We start from the raw sequence: 22,565 nt of genomic DNA on the forward strand, positions 1-22,565 counted from the left end.
AATAAAGTCTATGGGAGGGACTTTTCCGTAAATTTGGAACTTTCTGGATAACTGGTTTCCGGATAATGAATCCCATACCTGTATCACTATAGTAGCAGGTTAGAACCCTTTCCTCTGTGTTGCAAATGGAAGACACTAGGGATCATTTATTCTTGCCCAAAGTTGCACCCCTTAGTGCACATAGACAGGGCAATGACTGCACTCTGCACTAGATCAGCATTGTCAGTAGCATTTAGTTCTACTGGGCTATCCTGCCCCTTGTAGGTGCACCCTAGCCTGCTAGTCTCAATGATGCACCAGTTATAGGGTGTTCCAAGTGAATTCCGTGTGCTTCCTCCCATTCTGGATACAATGATGTAGAGTGCAGGCAGAGCTGAATTGAGAGATGAGGTGGTGTGGAAACAACACATGGTAAAAGGTGCAAAGTGAACCTTGACAACACTTTGGTAAGTGAGCCCTATTGTGGTTCACCTTTAAGTTAACTTTTAGTATGTTATAGAATGGCCACTTCTAAGCCATTTTTCAATCGGTCTTCATTATTTATTTATTCATAGTCTTAATTATTTGTCTTCTTCTAACTCTTCTTTCCAGCTTTCAAAAGGAGGTCAATGACCCCATCTAAAATCTCTATAAGGCTCATCTCTCTATTCAGACCCTCTCCTATTCATATTCCAGCCTCTCATTCAAATAAGTGTATGGTTGCTAGGGAAATTGGAACCCTAGCAACCACATTGGCAAAATTGCAAACTGTAGAGCTGCTGAATAAAAAGCAAAATAACCCAAAAACCACAAATAATAAAAAATGAAAACCAACTGCATATTGTCTCAGAATATCACATCATTCTAAATTTTACTCAAAGGTGAACAAACCCTTTATGTTTGCATTGAGTGCTACTTATACCTTAAAGGAGAAGGAAACCCCCTGGGCCCAAAAACCCTCCCCTGTGTTGCTCCCCCTCCCTCCTCCCCCCTGGCCTACCTGTCCCGCTGGGCAAATGCCCGTAACTTGTTACCAGGGCCGGATTTACATAGTGGGTGCCCCTAGGCCCACTGCTGTTTGTCGCCCCTGTCCCCTCCCCTTTATTCGTGTAAATTTTCATCATCTAGACTAAATCAATGGGGATTGTCGCACGGGAAATGTAAAAAATGATTGTACCCAGTGTTTTTGAACCAATGTGGGTGTGGTTGGGCAGCATGCCGCCCCCCTAAAATCCTGCCGCCCTAGGCCCGGGCCTAGGTGGCCTTTCCACAAATCCAGGCCTGCTTGTTACTTACCCCTCTGCGCAGGTCCAGTCCACGGAGTTCACAGACGCCATCTTCTCCCAAGCGATCTTCTTCCTGTTTTGACCGGCGTTTTTGGCGCATGCGCAGTAGGAGCATTTCGCCGGTACGGATCTACTGCACATGCGCCAAAAGTCACAAAGTGAAATAGGAAAACTTTGTGACTTTTGGCGTATTCACAGTAGATCCGTACCGGCGAAATGCTCCTACTGCGCATGCGCCAAAAACGCCGGTCAAAACAGGAAGAAGATCGCTTGGGAGAAGATGGCGTCTGTGAACTCTGTGGACTGGACCTGCGCAGAGGGGTAAGTAACAAGTTAGGGGCATTTGCCCAGCGGGACTGGTAGGCCAGGGGGGAGGAGGGAGGGTTTTTGCGCCCAGGGAGTTTCCTTCTCCTTTAAGCTGGCCATACATGGAGAGATGCCCACATAGAGGTGAGCAATATCGGGCTGATCCAATCGAGGGCCCTAGGGCCCAACGATCAGATCATAATGCTGCCAATACGGGCAGTTGGATCTACAAATAGGATTTTTAACCCTGCCTGACTTTCGGGCAGATATTGATCGGGAAAGCCCGTCAGAGGGCCCCACACACAGGACAATAAGCTGCCGACTCGGTCTGTTAGCAGCTTTTATCAGCCCGTGTATGGCCACCTTTATACTTATACCTGATCAGACATGGCTGAAAGACTCCATGCTGACTGTACATGACACAGTAATCAATGAATAAACTTTAGCAAATAGGTGCCAAACCCAGAGGCAGATCTCGAGATGTCCCTGCATTTGGCTGTGTTCCACTGAGACAGCACTAATGAGAATATAAAGAGAATCTATAAATACTTTGGGCTAAAGATCAGCCCGTGGTGAGCAGTGCAGCCCACAAGTGTTGCTTTCTCGGTAAGTCAGGAGACTTTTAGTGGAAAAAGCAATTGTTTTCTGGGAAGACGATTACAATCCCTTTGATGTCTTTAAATGGAAATCAGTGATGGGAAATGAGACTCAGTAAGGATTTATCACATGCAAAGCTTCCCTGGGGCTCCTTGGAGAGTGCAAGCTTCCCTGCAGTCATGGGTGGGTGTGTATATACACAAATATACACACATTTACACACATATACACTCACACCCCCAAAATGAATATTTAAGCAACAGATAGTTTATATGATATTAAGAGACATATTAAAGACTCTTTCCAAACTGGTGTATATATTTAAGTAAATCTTGCCCTTTTACATCTCTTGCCTTGAGCCACCATTTTGTGATGGTCTATGTGCTGCCTCAGAGATCACCTGACCAGAAATACTACAACTGTAACAGGAAGAAGTGTGGAAGCAAAAGACAGAACCCTGTCTGTTCATTGGCTCATGTGACCTAACAAGTATGGTATGTTTGTGTGCACAGTGAATCCTACGATCCCAGGGGACGGCTCTTATTTTTTTTTATAAGTATATTATTATGAAAATGGTTTATTTAGATGAAGCAGGGTTTTACATATAAGCTGTTTTATGCCATATATTTTTTTTTATAGAGACCTGCACGTGTCAAACACATTCATTCAGTAAGGCTGGTGCAAAGACAATTACAGTTCTGCATCTTCCCATTGTTTGTGCTGTGTGCAATGTATAATACAGCAGCTCAATGTCCCCCTTACCTCTAACCCGTTCAGCAAACATGCCATGTTCATCTGCAGCCCTTCTACTCTGTTGTTGAACACATAGGGTCTCAGTGAAGCAATGCGCAGTGCTAGAATCACACCCACCTTTGGGACCAACAGGACACAACCCCACCTCACCGTTACCTGTTTTCTGACCCAGAATTCCATTATTTCTAGACCTGTGCAGCACCAGCAACCAAGCTGTTGACTAGCTCACACTTTAAAAGCCAATCATTAAAATATGTATTGCCACTGAAACAGCCCAGTGGTACCAGTGTGTGACTATAAAACATGGCAGACATTACGCACACAGTGCCATTCCTATGGGGACAATATACAGAAGTGGTTACCCACAGCTTCACCGATCTCCCCTCACACAATAATAATAAGGAATAATGCTCATGATTTCAGTGCCCGGCCGTATTGCTACCGGGAACCGTAATCTTCTGATTCTCCTTCCCCAACTGAGCAAATAGCCAATTACAGAGAAAGCAATTTACTGTACAGCGAGTGGAGATGGAGAGGAATCAAATTATAGAAATTTAATGTAAGGCCCCTTGAGATGTGGCAGGGAAAGTGCACCCGCTGGGATAATATCTCCCAGATACACCGGTGCTACACATTACACACTTTCAGATTTTGCATCTTAAGCAAACTGCCGGTTATGATGCCAACAGATTATATCAGGGGTCAGCAACCTTTACTATCAAAAGAGCCATTTTGCCCCTCTCTCACTAAAGAAAAATAGTCTGGAGCCGCAAAACATAACACAGCTTATAAACTTTTTTAACCTTTTTTTAATTTTAACTGTTACAACAACAGAATACAACAAACAGAAGTGCATTGTGTATATGCAGGGCTACTTTGAAATAAATTAAACACTGAATAGCCCTATTAAATGCTAGTGTTCTCATCTGCTTAATGTGACTTCTGTTTCTGAAGCTCCATGCTGATCGTCTCTTTCTTGAGTGTGTGACCGCGGTAAGGACCATGATGAATCATCTTGCTGTGGCTCAGTCTTGCCTGTCAAAGCTGCAAGACTGAGCCGCAGCAAGCAGAATGAAGAGCCGCATGCGGCTCTAGAGCCGCAGGTTCCCTACCCCTGGATTATATAGTAAGAGTTAGTGGTGTAATGACCATTGGGAAAAAGATGGCTGCCCAGGTAGGTCTAAAACACCAGCATCAGAGAGACAGGGATTTATAAAAGATTAACACAAACCATCAAGCCTGTGTGTGTGTGTTTTGTGTAGTACAGTAAATAGGTGTGTTTGTTCAACTCGTTGTGTAGAAGGCTATGCAGCAGTATTGTAGCTCCTATTTTTATGTGTCAATTGAAAATGACAGAAAGGGCTAATCAGTGAGGTATAAACACTGATCATAAAGGTTTCATTTAATTCGACAGCAGCTAATATACAATTGCTATCTATCTGAGCAACATGATGACAATTTGTAGAAGTGAAAACAAAAATATCACACGAGAAATCAGCATCACTTACTTGTTGATGGTCCTTCCAAAAGTGATTTGTACAAGTGCAATTAAAGTTTTTCGGACCCATTTAAACACTAGAATGAAACGAAAAAAAATAAATAGTCATGAGGCTGAGATGGTATTGGTCCTGCCCAGATATACAGCGGGTTTCATACTGAGATATACAGCGGGTTTCATATTGATATTTTTATAAGAAATACAGTGACCGGATAGATCCTTGGAACCAGGGAAAGACTCATTAAGGGGTATTTAAAGGGGTGGTTCACCTTTAAGTTAACTTTTAGTATGTTATAGAATGGTTTATTCTAAGCAACTTATTGATTGGCCTTTGTTTTTTCTTTTTATAGTTTTAGAATTATTTGCCTTCTAATTCTGTCTCTTTCCAGCTTTCAAATAGGGGCCACTGACCACATCTAAAAAACAAAAGCTCTGTAAGGTTTCATATTTATTGTTATTGCTACTTCCTATTACTCATCTTTCTATTCAGGCCTCTCCTTTATTCACATTCCAGTCTCTTATTGAAATCAATGCATGTCGCTAATGTAATTTGAACCCTAGCAACCAGATTGCTGAAACTGCAAACCTGCTGTGGAATAAAAAGCTAAATAACTCAAAATTCACACATATTAAAAATTGAAAACCAATTACAAATTGTCTCAGAATATCACCCTCTACATCATACTAAAAGTTAATGTAAAGGTGAACATCCCATTCACTAGATCACCCAATGGGAGTAAAAAAAAAAATAATATATATATATATTTACACACATATACCGTATATACTCGAGTATAAGCCGAGGTACCTAATTTTACCTACGAAAACTGGGAAAACTTATTGACTCTAGTATAAGCCTAGATACAACTACAGCCCTGTCTCCCAGCAGCACACATTCTGCCAAAGCGACCCCCCCCAGCGATCAACTGGACTTCTTTGCAAAGTTGATGGTGACAGAGAATTGCCAAACGGATTACTGTGTGCATTGTCCCACTGTCCCACTACCATATGCAGAGGGTGCTGTTTGATATTGCCATCACTGTTAATCTTTCGTATAACCAACAGAGGGTGCTGTGTGATATTGCAGTCACTGTTATTCTTTCATATAACCAACAGAGGGCGCTGTGTGATATTGCAGTCACTGTTATTCTTTCATATAACCAACAGATGGCGCTGTGTGATATTGCAGTCACTGTTATTCTTTCATACAACCAACAGATGGCGCTGTGTGATATTGCAGTCACTGTTATTCTTTCATATAACCAACAGATGGCGCTGTGTGATATTGCAGTCACTGTTATTCTTTCATACAACCAACAGATGGCGCTGTGTGATATTGCAGTCACTGTTATTCTTTCATATAACCAACAGATGGCGCTGTGTGATATTGCAGTCACTGTTATTCTTTCATACAACCAACAGATGGCGCTGTGTGATATTGCAGTCACTGTTATTCTTTCTTATAACCAACAGAGGGCGCACTGTTATTCTTTGATTTAACCAACAGAGGGTGCTGTGTGATATTACAGTCACTGTTATTCTTTGATATAACCAACAGATGGCGCTGTGTGATATTGCAGTCACTGTTATTCTTCCATATAACCAACAGAGGGCACTGTGTGATATTGCAGTCACTGTTATTCTTCCATATAACCAACAGATGGCGCTGTGTGATATTGCAGTCACTGTTATTCTTTCATATAACCAACAGATGGCGCACTGTTATTCTTTGATTTAACCAACAGAGGGTGCTGTGTGATATTACAGTCACTGTTATTCTTTGATATAACCAACAGATGGCGCTGTGTGATATTGCAGTCACTGTTATTCTTCCATATAACCAACAGAGGGCACTGTGTGATATTGCAGTCACTGTTATTCTTCCATATAACCAACAGATGGCGCTGTGTGATATTGCAGTCACTGTTATTCTTTCATATAACCAACAGATGGCGCACTGTTATTCTTTCATATAACCAACAGAGGGCGTACTGTTATTCTTTCATACAACCAACAGATGGCGCTGTGTGATATTGCAGTCACTGTTAATCTTTCATATAACCAACAGAGGGCGCACTGTTATTCTTTCATATAACCAACAGAGGGTGCTGTGTGATATTGCAGTCACTGTTATTCTTTCATATAACCAACAGAGGGCGCACTGTTATTCTTTCATATAACCAACAGAGGGCATTGTGGGATATTGCAGTCTCTCCCCAAGTGTACTGTTGGTATAGGAATGATTAAAAGTGACTGCAATCTCAGCCACGCGGGTCGGGTACCGCTGACTCGAGTATAAGCCGCAGTAGACTTTTTCAGCACATTTTGGATGCTGAAAAACTCGGCTTATACTCGGGTATATATGGTGTATATATATATATATATATATACCAGTCTCATGGGTGTCCGCACTCTTTTCTCCTGTTTTGCTGAGGTGCACGATCAAAAGTTGTAATGTATGTGATAAAGGGTCAGCACACTCATTTGTAGATCAATCAAACGTGATTTTATTCAACACAGCATTGTGTCCAACGTTTCGGTCCCACTTGGGGACCTTTATCAAGGTCCCCAAGTGACCTTGATAAAGGTCCCCAAGTGGGACCGAAACGTTGGACACAATGCTGTGTTGAATAAAATCACGTTTGATTGATCTACAAATGAGTGTGCTGACCCTTTATCACATATATATATATATATATATATATATATATATATACACACACACCACACATATATATATTTACACACATAGAGAGAGAGAGAGAATGAATCAGATGAAAATTGAGCATAGGACTGGCCAGATATGGGATGACTTTGATGTAGTTGGCCAGCTTAAATATATTGCAATATATGGACAATTTTCAAAAATGGATTTCCATGGTTTGTTTTTCGTGATATAATAAAAGCTTCTTTATTTAATGTTTTATTATTTGCATGTCAGCCTTGACACAGTGCACATTATCGTTACTACTGACCGGTTTCGTACCTCACGGTACTTCCTCAGAGTATACATTTTTTCACACAATACACAACTTTATAGCTAACCTTGATTACAGACAAATATCACACTCGTTATCTTAAAGGGATATACCCTAGTTCTTATACCAATTTATTACCACAGTCTATTTTAATTTTAATAAAAACATTTAAGAACAGAAGGATGCTAAAAACATTGTGGATCCATGTATGCAGTTCTGGGTAATATTTTGATTACAGGGATGCTTTACATACACTCTTACATAGTACCTCTCACTATTACAAGTTACAAGTTATCCCATTTAAATTTAAATTTACTTATTTTTCTCTTATTCAATATAAAATTTGATTTCACAATCTTTATTGAGACCCAAAGGCTTTTCCGTTTCTAAAGTAAACATCCACCATGCTTCTCTCTTATTCATTAGCTTTTCTAGATCACCTTTCCTCTTATCTAATCAGACATGCTCTATGCCTTGAAAGGATATGCAGCTGTCATTTCCATTATGTACATTCAGAATATGATCAGCTATAGAGGATGATATATCCTTTCTCCCTACACAGGCCAAATGTATACTCTGATGAAGTACCGTGAGGTACGAAACCGGTCAGTAGTAACGATAATGTGCACTGTGTCAAGGCTGACATGCAAATAATATAACATTAAATAAAGAAGCTTTTATTATATCACGAAAAACGAGCCATGGAAATCCATTTTTGAAAGTTGTGAGGACGCTCTGTTGCCAGGGAGCTGGATTTTGGACATGTGATGGTCGGGAGCCAATTGGGGAGCTTCACACTGGTGAGAAAAGTGTGTATGGACAAACAATCCCTGTTTTGTTTAAAGGGTAAGGCATTTTTCAGTAGCAGTATGCACAAAATGTCTCTGTCTTAAATATATTGATAATGGGTTGAGTACAGAGGACTCTTGTATTTGTCTATATGTATTTTGTGGTCACAGCCTCATTGCACCCCCGCCTAATGGTCACACACGGGAGTGTTTGTAGAGTGATCCAGAACGGTTTTGTTAAACAGGAAAATGTCAGTATCATTTAGAGGGGTGGGCAGATGTACATGAGCTTGCAATTTGCTTAGTGCAACATAGGAAATCTAAGAGCACTTCTCCTTTTACTCCCAATTGGAAGTACGATTCAAATAGCAAGTTACCAATAATTTCCCAGATGAGACTCTCTTTCTCAAGTGTGGACACAGAGCACTTGTGTGCTCCAGCTTATATACTATAGAACAGTGACAACTTCCGGCCAACTATGGAACTGCAAAGGTCGTACTTTGACACAGGAAAGGGAACCTCCCAGCTATTCTAAGGAAACCCCTTAGCTGTCTAGAACTTAACAAAAACCCACTTAGCTGCACAAACATTAGGGGACAATCTATTTTACCAGTCCTCTACACATATATACGATAGCCCTCAGTAAACTTACTTCCCCGCAGTTCAAAAATCTCCACTATTAGCATGAAACACGGCTCAGCTAAGGCATCTTTCTTCCCATCTACGTCATCACCATAGTCCGAAAGGTCACTGTCCTCTTCTATCTCATCCTGGATTCGGAAAAAAAAGTGGGTACAGGTTATTCTAGCAACATGTAGCCATTGAGAATCAGTAAGTCACCCACACAATAAAAATAGTCTGACAGTCTAACTTGCTACTAGAACTGTGTTTTGAGCCAATGCAATTCCTCCAGGAGCAAAACCAGCTCTTTGGATTGTTTATATTTAATCACTCATTTTGTGCAATATTAGGACAGACTTTTTCTTTATGGGATAAGACCATGAGTAAATGCACTTTTATACCACTTTAGGTCATTCTTTCAGCATGGGGGTATTTGTGCCTCACTCATACTGCTAATATAATGGCTCTGAATAGTGACCTTTCTATGGTCAGTTCTAAGCAAAGCAACACAAGACTCTCTTTCCGCTTTGTCCAGCAGGCTCAAATGAACAGCAGGTGGTGCTATTATTATTCATTATATTAGCAGTGTAAAACAGCTAATATCTAGAAAACCAGGGAAAACACAAATGTAGATTTCAAAAGAGCCCTCTGAAAAACTTCACATTGTTTTTTTGTAATTTAAAGTGTTATTTGAAAGTCAAATCAAACATAGCAGACACGATGCTTATATAATATGTAAAAAGAAAAATAAAACCTAGAAAAAGTGAATTATAAAGAAAAAGAGAGAGAAAAAAATGTGTGGTACATGGTTGGGATAGAGAACCTGTTTTGGAAGTTTTAGGCTCTAGGTACCAGAATATATTTTCAGGTGTGGGCAATTTATTATGGGATGGGTAGGTGGAGGTGCCAGGAATCTCATTGTTGTCGCTCACTCACTGAATTAGGTGTTCGATGCTAGGAGTTTATTGTATTCCAAGTTTTTGCTATCAAAGTGACAGCTGTATTGATGACGTGGAATAACAACCTTTTCATTGAGCATGGAAGATTGTCTGGATACAATTGTAGAATTGCTATTTGGGCTTGTGGGGTAACCCACATTTTAATCTCCTCTGAATTAAGTAAAAGACTTCTGTACTGAATGGTTGTACTGAATGGCCCAGCCACCACATGTATAGCAATGTCCCCTGTGGTCCATATTGTCTCCAACATTAGGTCAGGTACTATGGGTTTATGAAGGCTATTGATTTTGGGTTGAGATACCATCTATGGTCACTTCAGTATGGGTCTCTATGTGATTTGTACAGCTGGTCGCTCATTTGGGTGCTGACAATATTTTCTGCCATTGTTGTGATGTGAGTTAGAGTTGAAGGTCTTCCTCCCACTTACACATGTAAGGAAATTTATAGTCTTTGTCTAGTTGGAGTTGCGATCTGTAGAAATCGGTAATAAATGCTTTCCCGTTCAAGGTTTTGCTGCATAGATATTCCATCCAGGTATTGTGTCTCATAGATATGACGTCTGTAAAATGGGATTGCAATAAGTGTACTATATGAATATACAGTAGGTGTACTTTTGCGCTTGTGGTAGATCATATTTTTCTTCAAATCGTCTCAAGGAGGTGGCAACATATATATGATAGTAGTTAAGCCTCTACTGACCCATTCCTGGAGACTGATGTTTGGGATCAAATACTTCAAAGCTGCAAGTGGAGTAAGTGTTGATGGGAAGGCTCCCAGTTTATATTTCTTTGCTGCTTTATTCCACATGTTTAGTTACAGTTTTGTGGTGGGAAGCAGATTTGTAGTAGGGAGTCTAGTTGCTTGGATTGATTTACTTTCCTATCTCCTGGAGGGTTGGTTGAGAAATTTTTATAGGCAGTGCCTGTGTCTTGGTTTGGATAATTTTAAACCATGAGATAGAATGAAATTAATCGGTTAATTAAGAGATTAGGGAGAGATACAGTGGGATTGCTGAGGACCAGCAGTATGTCGTCAGCAAAAAGCCCTATTTTGTGTTATTTTTGTGATATTTTGTGATTTTGTGATATTTTGTAATGTCCGGATTCTAGAGGCTCTACCATTAATGCAAATATTAAAGGTGATAAAGGGTACCCCTGTCTAGTGCAATTTGTAATCGAGAAGGTGTCTGATAGGGCTCTACAATTTAGAGGGCGTACCACCTTCAGAAAGGTAGGGTAAAGGTGAAAATGTTTTAGTGTTTCCTCCATGTAGTCCCAGTTTAACATTATCGGAAGCATTCTCTGCATCCAGACAGCAACAAGGCTGGAGTTGGTTTCTTTTTCAGGATATGTAAGATATTATGAAATCTGTGTGTAGTATCAGATCCCTGTCTGCAGAGAATAAATTCCACTTGTTTTGAGGGTTTACTGATGCCCAGACATTTACCTGTGAATACTGCACTTACCTCCTGGTGGGAGAATAAATCCCCTGGAAATCTTTCCAGGAAAGAAGAGAATGAAAAAGAGGACTTCTTGCCCTGTACATCAATGGCTTTCAAGTGCTCAGGGGAAGGACTCAGAAAGGCATAAAGCACTTCACTCTGATACAGCCTCTCATCCGTCAGCAAATTCTAAAAAACAGTGTGTTAAAGCGTTAAACATCAGTTAACGATTATTTTTATAAAGCAAAAAATTGTTGGAATATTTTATATAATCCTGCTAGTCAGTGCCACAAATACAGGGGGGCCTGCAGACATGGGGGGTGGGAGCTGTGACTCATTTACATCAAACGGGGGGGGTCAGGGGCCTCCAGAATGACTAAAGAATGGTTTGAAAAGTCACACACAGAGATTATAATTCTAAAACGAATGCTTTACTTTCTGTTTGCAGACCTGCAGCTATTATATAAGACAGTCTGGAAAAGCCTGCCCAAGACAATCTACTCCAGGGCTCCCTTCAGTCACAGCAAAGTCTGTTTGGAGGTATGTTTCTTCAGACAAGCTGATAAACAAGGGCATTGCATGGATGGCTATCGAAGGCAGACTTCACATTAAAACATTCATGCATGCCATAACCTGTGCAGGTATCAGAATTGCTCACATTGCATTATTCATGAAGAAACAGTTTTGCACACTTTAGGATTGCCTATTAGCTCAAGCCCTGCTTGATACCTTCAACATGAACTCAAGAGATCATGTGGCCAGAAACTTTTTTTTCCCACCATGTGGTGCTTTATGAACTGTTCCAAGGCACTCATGATGGTTGGGGCAATTCTGGAGCTTTATGAACTGTGATAAGGGTGTTTTGTGTTTTTCTCATTCCGAAGAGGAAAAGGACGTCTATCCAGGACTGCCACGGGTTCATGTTGTAGTCATGAAGTAGACTGTGAATCAGAGACAGTCCTGAGGAAGAGGATTAAAACTCCTCCCCTTCCCCATGCTTCCTCAATTGTGTTTTTGCCTTCAAATAAAGCTTTGGGTTTGTGGTCTCCCTACCTTTTCTCTACTTCCCCTTCCCTCTGTAGCTTAATTCATATCTAAATCACTGAATGCTTGAAAATGAGAGGCAACACAAAGATTATTGTATTGTCTTGTTTCTTTAAATATTTTATGTATAATAAAGTGTTTAACCTTCTGGGGAGACACGCCTTTTTTTTTTTTTTTAGCAATAAGGTTTGTACACTAGAGGGCAACAAAAGGCTTTATTTGACCGTGCAACCCCATATAAAGTATAACTGCAGGGGTTAAAAATTAGTGATCATTACTGGGTAAAGTTAAAGCGATGGTTCACTTTTAAGTTATCTTTTAGTATTTTAAAGAATGACTGATTTTAAGCAACTTTTCAATTTGTTTTAATTTTTTCTTTTTTCTAATTTTGGAAATATTTGCCTTTTTATTCTGTCTCTTTCCAGCTTTCAAATGAGGGTCACTGACCGCATCTAAAAACAAATGGTCTGTAAGGCTACAAATGTATTGTTATTGTTATTTTTATTAGTCATCTTGCTATTCAGGCCTCTCCTATTCATATTCCAGTCTCTTATTCATCAATGCATGGTTGCCAGGTAAATAATTCTAAGTAATTCAAAAACCACAAATGAAAATATGAAAACCAATTTCAAACTGAAGTAGTCTGCATCTAAGCTAAGGGGTGCACCTTGCATTTTGGTCTGTGGTACAAGTGCATATACGTATGACGGCAAACCATAACTCTGTGACTACAGCGCTACAGTCTCAGTTCTGCTATTAGCATTGAAATACATTCCCTTCCTTCAGGCTCACCTGCAAAAAGTGATTTAATTGGGTCTTGGACTTCTCCAGAAATTTCTGATCTATGGACTTGAAGGGAAGTTTGCTCAGAGAAGGCAGCTGCACTTTCTTCAGTGAAGGAAAACACTAGGGAGGAGAGGGAAAGAAAGCTGTTTTTTATTCAAAGCCAGTTAACCAACATATTTATCTTCGCAGAAACTAACAATAATATATGTACAGAATTATATTGTCTAGGTACAACAACTTCTTGTATGAGAATAAAAGCCACAGTACTGCTCTCTGCATCCATGTTGCTCAAGCTTGGTGTAGCCATTCACAGAGCGAACAGCAAACAAGAGTTTTGATTGGTGCACAAGTCATTCTGCCTGGCAGTCTCACTACAAATCAGCTTGTTATTGCTTTCCCACTAGATTTTGTATATCAGGTAAGACATTGTAACAGAGGGGAATGCCTGTGCTAAGGAACGATTACCCAGACACACCAGAGTAATAATCTATCCCATACCTCTATACAGTGTCGGACTGGCCCACCGGGATAACAGGAAAAGTCCCGGTGGGCCCAGGTGTCAGGGGGCCCTCATGCTGCTAAATATTTGGCCTATTTCATGGCCATTCCCTATTTCTATGAGAACAGAGAGGCTAAATAGAGGGAAAACAGAGTATAGTATGCAAAAAAAAGAGACTAGGAGAATAAAGGTTAAGTGAGGAGAGTAAGAAAAATAGTACTGAGAGTGGGCCCCTTGTCTAAGATTAATTGGTGGGCCCCTGGTCAAAGGTTTTTGGGTGGGCCCCTGTTGTCCCAGTCCGACACTGCCTCTATAGCAGTGATCCCCAAACAGTAGCTCATGAACAACATGTTGCTCACCAACCCCTTGGATGTTGCTCTCCATGTCCTCAAAGCAGGTGCTAATTTTTGAATTCCTGGCTTGGAAGTAGGGATGCACCGAATCCAGGATTCGGCCCTTTCAACAGGATTCGGATTCGGCCGAATCCTTCTTCCCGGCCGAACTGAATACGAATTTGCATATGCAAATTAGGGATGGGGAGGGAAATCGCGTGACTTTTTGTTGCAAAACAAGGACGTCCAAGATGTTTTTCCCTTCCCGCCCGTTATTTGCATATGCAAATTAGGGTTCGGTATTCGCCCGAATTTTTCACGAAGGATTCGGGGGTTCGGCCAAATCCAAAATAGTGGATTCGGTGCATAACTACTTGGAAGCAAGTTTTAATTACATAAAAACTAAGTATAGTGCCAAGTAGAGTCTCCTGTAGGCTGTCAGTCCACACAGGGACTACCAAATAGCCAATCACAGCCATTATTTGGCACCCAAGGGACTTTTTCATGCTTGTGTTGCTCCCCAACTCTTTTTACATGTGGCTCACAGGTAAAAAAGTTTGGGGACCCATGATCTATAAGGAAATAAGAAGAGTCCCTGTCCTCTTCCAGGCTGTGACCTCTACAGGTCAAAGTCTTTCATGAAAAAGAAACCTATCTCCAATATACTTTAATTAAAAAATGTCTACCATTTTTTATAAGAAACCTGACTGTATGCAGTGAAATCCCCCTTCAGCATTTCTAGCATTATACTATTTTAGACTTTAGTTCTGCTTTAACAACTGCTACAGGTGTGACATCCCCGATATGAGCACAAAAATATCTACCTGCGCTTACATAATATAATAATGGGGGTCATATACAGATCCCTGGGGGGAGCGACAGCACACCACATAGTGCTTGCTTAACAAGTACTTGCACCTCAGGCAACATCAGGCTGGGGGGGGTCTGGGGCCCACCAGGGTTGCTGCCTCAGGGGACCACACCCAGGCCAGCAGCAAACCCCCTATGTGCCACCACCCCCTGCAGCTAGTCTCGGGTTCCAGAGTTTATAAACACACAGAGGCCTGCAAATTTGTAAAAGCAGGATAAAGTATGCAAATGGCCAATCACAGCCTTTATTTTTACACTTTGCCCAATGTGTTCTGCATTATAAATGCAGCATGATAAATAGGACCCTTAATGTGGTACTAACACGATTTGCTGAGGGTGAGGAAATGCTGAGCCTCTGGAGGACTGATAAGCACCTGATTATACCGGGGCCAGAGGCTCCTTCATCAATCATCTTGGGATAATGGTGCGGATATTATGCAGAACAAGACAGATTAATATATAAATGAGCCTGGCCTCAAGCAGGTTTTCATGACTTGGGGGGTCAAGGCAGCAGGGATTACTATGCTTCGTTGCTCCTTATTACGAGGAAAAGACATGCTTAAATTGCTTGTGACAAACACTTTAAAGATCATTATAAGGCTGACCTCTCCAGTACACCTCTCAGGCAGGATCCTTATAATAATGGGGTAACAAATCAAACAAACATCTTCCCCACGAGAGCACGACATATGGAAAGTAATTAAAGTGTGAAGCTGGACCGTGTTTGGTCATACTGGGAATGTCAGCCATTTATTTGTGTTATAACACAGTCATTTGGTATAATACAGCGAGGGGCATTTAATTGTGTTATCAGACAGCGGCTGAGTATATTAGAATGATATTACATTAGAACAGATAGTTGTGCAGTAAAACAGATCGTACCTCACTTAGTTTTCTGTGGAGATTCTGGAATTCGCTCAGTTTCCTGTGCACGATCCAGTTTCTGTTTTCCGATTCTCCTGAGTCAGGCAAATTTACGGACACTGTGTAACTTGGCATTTGTTCCCCGTTCTCTTCTGAAACCTTCAAAGAAATGAAAAGTATAAAGTGATACATACAAATATTAACCAAAAACCATTTTAGCACATCCACCTTACCAAGTCAACAACAAGGCATCTGCCAAGGTTTCTGTATCTCCACGGCAACCATAGGGCCAAGCCAATAAAATCATTTGCAGAAAGGTTAAAATCCTATTACTGGCTGCATTCTTACACCGCTCAAACCGAGTTTGAGCTATGGGATCCCTTATCCAGAAACCTGCTATACAGAAAGCTCCAGATTACAGGAAAGCCACTCTCCATTTTAAGCAGATAATTCTAATTATCTTACATTTATTCCCTTTTTCTCTGTATTCATAAAACAGTAGCTTGTACTTGATGGTGACCAAGCTGCATGAATCCACACTGGGGACAAAACAATCCTGTTTGTTTCATGCTTAAATGGTTTTTAGTAGACATAAGGTATGGAGATCCAAATTACAGAAAGATCCCTTATTCCCTTCATCGTCTTAACTTCCTTCCAAAGTCCTCCTCCATCATGCCTTTTTCTAAGTGGAAGGACTGACTTAGCATACATAACGACATGCAAGTTCATCTACATCTGTGTTTGTCAAGCCTCTTCAATTCAAGCCCCTACTTGAAAGACCATATTTAGGTCACATTCCCCTCTGGAGCTACCAGTGTAGCAAAATAGTGTTTTATCAGTTGTTCAGCCATAGCTTCAAGATAATCTAGGACAGGGGTAGGGAACCTGCGGCACCAGAGCCTCATGTGGCTCTTCATCCTGGTTGCTCTGGCTCAGTCTTGCGGCTTTGTCAGGTCGTATTTACAGCCCTCGAACCTGCTGGTGGCTTCTTGAGTGTGCGACCGCGGTAAGCACACTAAAGAAGCCGCCAGCAGTTGCAAGGGCTGTATAGACATCCCAGGAGTGGCAAGACTGAGCCACAGCAAGATGATTCATCATGGTCCTTACCGCGGTCACACACTCAAGACAAGAGAAAGAAGATCAGCATGGAGCTTCAGAAACAGAAGTCACATTAAACAGATGAGAACACTAGCATTTAATAGGGCTATTCAGTGTTTAATTTATTTCAAAGTAGCCCTGCATATACACAATGCACTTCAGTTTGTTGTATTCTGTTGTTGTAACAGTTAAAATTAAAAAAAGGTTAAAAAAGTTTATAAACTGTGTTATGTTTTGCGGCTCCAGACTATTTTTCTTTAGTGGGAGAGGGGCAAAATGGCTCTTTTGATAGTAAAGGTTGCTGACCCCTGATCTAGGACAACAAATTCATATTCACCCCAAATGTCACCCTGGCCTTTAAGCTAGGCTTCCAGTTGTATCTAGGAAAGCAAAGTGTCATTCTACCTAATGTTATTTGTTTTCTATGTGGCATATTGTTAAATAAAAAGCCTTAGAATGATTATGCTGAAGGTAGAAGGCCCAGACTGAGATGCACTAAAGTCTGATAAAATCATGTGATCCAATGTATGACCTTGCCACAGGCATTAAAAGCCGACCATTTCTAGTGGCATTAATACAGGAATTACAATTAATTTTGTGCTTAGAAGTTTTAGTGTTATACATATTTGCAGCACAAGAACCATTTCAATCAGGATAACTGAAATCCAGTGTTCTGGCTCTATTAACAGATTCTATATAGACATAGCAGTAACTATAGCCATGAAGGGGTGACAATTTGGTAGCAATGGGCTTTAGGGATTAAAAATGCTGATTTACACCATCTCTTGGAAATATTTATTCGCCACGCTTAGTAAATTTGGTTTCCCTCCTCCATTTCTTAAGGCCCTCGCAGCCCTATACGACTCTCCGAAGGCCTGGGTTCAGTATATGGGGTTTGCTTCACCAAGATTTTCAATAGGCTGTGGCACACGGCAGGGGTGTCCTTTGTCCCCTCTGCTGTTTGCCTTGGCAATAGAACCGCTTGGCATAGCTATAAGAAGCCATAATAAGATCTCGGGCATTAAGATTGGTCAAACTGACTACCGTCGCATGTTGTATGCTGACGATATCTTAAAGGGATACTGTCATGGGAAAAAAATTTTTTTTCAAAATGAATCAGTTAATAGTGCTGCTCCAGCAGAATTCTGCACTGAAATCCATTTCTCAAAAGAGCAAACAGATTTTTTTATATTCAATTTTGAAATCTGACATGGGGCTAGACATTTTGTCAATTTCCCAGCTGCCCCATGTCATGTGACTTGTGCTCTGATAAACTTCAATCACTCTTTACTGCTGTACTGCAAGTTGGAGTGATTATCACCCCCTCCCTTTTCCCCCTAGCAGCCAAACAAAAGAACAATGGGAAGGTAACCAGATAACAGCTCCCTAACACAAGATAACAGCTGCCTGGTAGATCTAAGAACAACACTCAATCGTAAAAACCCATGTCCCACTGAGACTCCTTCAGTTACATTGAGAAGGAGAAACAGCAGCCTGCCAAAAAGCATTACTCTCCTGAAGTGCAGGCACAAGTCACATGACATGGGGCAGCTGGGAAATTGACAAAATGTCTAGCCCCGTGTCAGATTTCAAAATTGAATATAAAAAAATCTGTTTGCTCTTTTGAGAAATGGATTTCAGTGCAGAATTCTGCTGGAGCAGCACTATTAACTGATTCATTTTGAAAAAAATTTTTTTTCCCATGACAGTATCCCTTTAATGACAATCTCACACCCTATGACCTCCTTGCTGTATTTGTACGACATTCTAGGTGAATTTGTATCCTCAGGCTTAAATTCTAACACCACCAAGACGGAAGCATTAAACCTGACCCTACCTAATCACATAGTAAAACTTCTTAGCATTAACTTTCAATTTAAATGGAAACTGAAAAGTATAAAATACCTAGGAGTGAACATTTATAAGGATTATCTTGCTCTGGGCAACTATAAACATATTGCACAGAAAGTCTTAGGCATGATCTCTACTTGGTCTAAAATGCATTTAATCCTGGCAAGAGTAAATGCTCTTAAAATGTCTGCCATTCCACATTTGCTTTATCTGTTTAGAACTCTCCCTGTTACCCCTCCTGTAGGCATGGTAAAACACCTGCAGATAGCTTACAATAAATTTGTGTGGGACAACAAAAGAGCCAGGCTTAGCTTCTCCATAGCAGCTAGGAGCAGACAAAAGGAGGGCCCGGGTATTCCCAACCTACATTATTACTATATAGCAGCCCAGCTAAGTCAGCTGAGGACTTTCCCACGCCCAACCTCTTTTGAATTGATGTGCCTCCGAATTCTCCCCCAAAAAAAGACAATCTTAACTCTATATGACCATATGGTCCACCAAGAGGACATAAAGAAATTGCATTTTGTTCAAAAGTGGGAACAGGACCTGCGAGTCTGCTATGACAGCGACACATGGAGGGACATAATTCAAAATTCTATTCACTGCTCTACCAATATCTCCATACAGGAAACGTCACAGAAAGTATGGAATGGTATCTGGTCTCTGCCACCTTAGCAAAATGGTAGCCTTCATCCTCATCATGTTGCTTCAGGAACTGTGGTCAAACTGGCTCCTTTCTACATATTTGGTGGGAGTGCCCAAAAGCGGTCAGATTTTGGATACGGGTTTATACCCTGATCACTAATGTCACAGGCCTCTTGCTGAGGAAAAACCTGGCAGAAGCATTACTCAACAAACGCACGACTGGTGGAAATAATATACAAGGACACTGATCACGCACATCTTGTCAGCTGCGAAACAAGTAATCGCCAAGGCATGGAAAACGTCAACTCTGGATATTCAATCAGTGAAAACTAAACTGGATACTGTCCATATCTTAGAAAAGCTTACCAGCTGTCGCACAGGGAAGCAAATTTAATAAAAATTTGGAATGCTTGGATGGTTTACAGGAGCATACAAAACACCTAACTCTAGCAGCCCTACTGGCTCTTTTACTTCGATGATGCAGATTGTTGTCTAGTCTCAGCCATGAAACTAATCCCATAGCTAGCGATGTAAGAATTGTTGACATCCCTATAGACATTTATTGTTATATACAATTTTTTTCTTCTTCACTTTCCTTCTTTCCCTTTCTATTTTCTGCTTTTCTTTCTTGTTTTCTCTTTTTCTTAAAACTGTGTGAAAGGTCATTGGATTTGGGCAAAAGTTTTATTATATTGTGGTTCACAGGGATAAGAGGTCAATACGAGTATTGTTTAATGGCCAAGCGGGCTGGGACATGTCCAGCTTTCACCAATTCCTGTAAAAGCAATGTGTATTTCTTTTATTTTTCATGAAAATAAAAGATTAAAATTAAAAAATATAAAAATGCTGATTTAGGGTACAGAAATTCTCTGATATTCTGATATGTAAGTGTAAGATGTACCACAGAAAAAATAAAAAACAGACAAATTCTAATGCATTGAAGATACTACCATAACATCATTTCCAACCACAGATACAAATGTCCAAGGCCAAAAAGAGTGTGTGCATGAATAATGCCTTTGTTTTGTACATACATAACATGCCGCACAAATACCAACTCTTCTCCTCTTCTACCTTGGGAAGCCTTAGACATTTTCAATCATGATATTAATGCTCTGACATCTAACAGATGAAGTAAAATACAGCAATTTTATAAAAATACCATCATGGCAGCCCTTACTATGCTCTCTCAAGCCTGTCTGTTTCCACAAGATGACCCCTGGAAACCTAGCGCCGTGAAGCAGAAAATGAATTCTGAGAACCCATTTATAAAGCCGAGGATGAAAATGGCATTCGCATGGCCAGGCATTGTGCTAAAAGATGGAACCTGACTTGCTGTACATACAAATCATATTCTATGGGAAACACAATTTTTGTATTTGATTAGCTGCATCTTAACCAATTACAGCAATATATAAAATTCATTTTCATCTGCCCGGTTTGGTATGCTAGTAAGGCTGATTTTCTTATTTAATACCAAGGCATTGTTTATTGGGGAAATAAAGCGACTGGCTTGGCAACCCCTGTTGAAATCCACCCTACATCAATGTTGATATGAGCCAATAAAGCTGCAAACCTGGTATATATCAACCATTTGTTACTTCAAGACCCATGCAACCACATATAGTCTTACTTAAGTCGTGTCCCAAGATACAGCTTACCTGACTGGTGTTTATTACAGCACGCCACATGCCAAGATTCTCGCACCACAAATCTGTTCGTGAAATGTGAAGGTCAAGATCACTTTGCTCTTTCTCCATTAAAGCAATTTCTTCTTTTAATTTGGAAATAATCTGGCAGGAACCAAAATGTATCTGTGTTAACTGTGGATCTTTAATCTGGACACAGAAAACCCTGTGGACTAAAGGACTAATTAGTAATTAAAATATAAATGCATGCTGTGGGTTGCAGTGGGGTTTTTTTTTGGAGCTCCTGAATGCAATGTGCAACTAAATAAATGGGTCGAGGAGTGAGTTGGCGGCCATTCCTTTGGTCTGCAATAGCCATTTTTATTTCATTGTATGCAAAGATTTACCTCTCATATACACAGTACAGATCCGTAATCTTGAAACCCGTTATCGATAAAGCTCAGAATTACGGAAAGGCCACCTCCCATAGACTCAATTTTATCCAAAGAATTCACATTTTTTTTTCATTGTAATAATTAAACAGTAGCTAGTATTTAATCCAAACAAAGACAACCAATACTTATTGGAGGCAAAACCAACCTATTGAGTTTAATGTTGATAAGATTTTTTAGTAGACTGCAGATACGAAGATCCAAATTACAGAAAGATCCGTTATACAGAAAGCCCCAGGTCCCGAGCATTCTGGATATTTTTATTTTAAAAGTTGCTGTTCCATTCTATTTCCACTATGGAATATATTGCTTGTCTCCACTGATTTTCCTTACACTGAAATAATAACAGCAGCACCCAGGATAATAAAGGTGGTAGCTTATATGCATATGCAGAATATGATTGCAAAAAAGTAGTCCCTCCTCTAACTATGTATAAATACACACACACAATAATATATATTGCACACACACACTTAATAATATATACACACTAAACAAACCTATTAACAGAAAATACATATTAGAAAGAAATATTTTGTATACACAGGTTCTCTTTTAACCAGCTCCGGTTCCATGTCCAAAGCAAGGGTTAAACATGGAACAAGACTTACAGGACTGATATTAACCAATAACTATGGAAACTGATTTTAATTGCTTAATTCTCCTTTCATTAGTAGGCCCCACTCTAGCGGTTTCCATGACATCGGGTAATATCTGTCCTTTTGCCTTATCCCACGGCTGGCAGCACAGTTTTATCCCTCATGAATAATAATGATACGTTGTACATTCATTAGGAAAAAACTGTGAAAAACAATTATATTTGTTTGATGGAAAATTTCAAGTCACCAGCACAAAAGGAAAGGCTTAATTAAAGTGCTTCAAACAAAAAAGCCTTATAAGAACACTCTGAAAACAAGGTAATCAGCCTCCCACATCATTCACTTGACATGTAGGAAAACTGTAGAAAAAGACATTTTCACTTTCATTATTAATAATAATAATAATAGTAATAATAATGAATAACATGAGTATTTGACCAGTACCTTCTTGTCAGGTTTAGGTGCAACAATAATGGAGTTCAGAGCCTGTCTTTTATATTCCAGCCTGTCTGTGAGCTGCTGCAGTTTATTTACAGCATAGCTGGCTTGCTCGGTGATTCCCCCACTGCACTCATCCAGGATTTCCTCATTGCCTTCACACGGGTGCATCTAGAGAACAGGGATGCCCATAAAAATAAAAATGGAAACATTGAAGGCAAAGTCATTATTTTCCAATGCAAATCTATTCCAT

General features: G+C 40.2%; 1 protein-coding gene across 1 annotated transcript in view; it reads right to left on the reverse strand.

Moving 5' to 3' along the window:
• Positions 1 to 22,565, reverse strand: part of snx25.L (sorting nexin 25 L homeolog) — a 122,469-nt gene that overhangs the window by 6,874 nt on the left and 93,030 nt on the right. Inside the window, exons 10-16 of the mRNA XM_018230401.2 lie at positions 22,319 to 22,483; positions 20,857 to 20,988; positions 15,620 to 15,760; positions 13,043 to 13,156; positions 11,231 to 11,395; positions 8,838 to 8,955; positions 4,430 to 4,496 (exon numbers count right to left, since the gene is read on the reverse strand). Coding sequence (XP_018085890.1) covers positions 4,430 to 4,496; positions 8,838 to 8,955; positions 11,231 to 11,395; positions 13,043 to 13,156; positions 15,620 to 15,760; positions 20,857 to 20,988; positions 22,319 to 22,483 — 902 coding nt within the window. The remainder of the gene's footprint in view (positions 1 to 4,429; positions 4,497 to 8,837; positions 8,956 to 11,230; positions 11,396 to 13,042; positions 13,157 to 15,619; positions 15,761 to 20,856; positions 20,989 to 22,318; positions 22,484 to 22,565) is intronic.

This window comes from Xenopus laevis, chromosome 1L (genome assembly GCF_017654675.1).
Source record: "Xenopus laevis strain J_2021 chromosome 1L, Xenopus_laevis_v10.1, whole genome shotgun sequence".
Taxonomy (NCBI): domain Eukaryota; kingdom Metazoa; phylum Chordata; class Amphibia; order Anura; family Pipidae; genus Xenopus; species Xenopus laevis.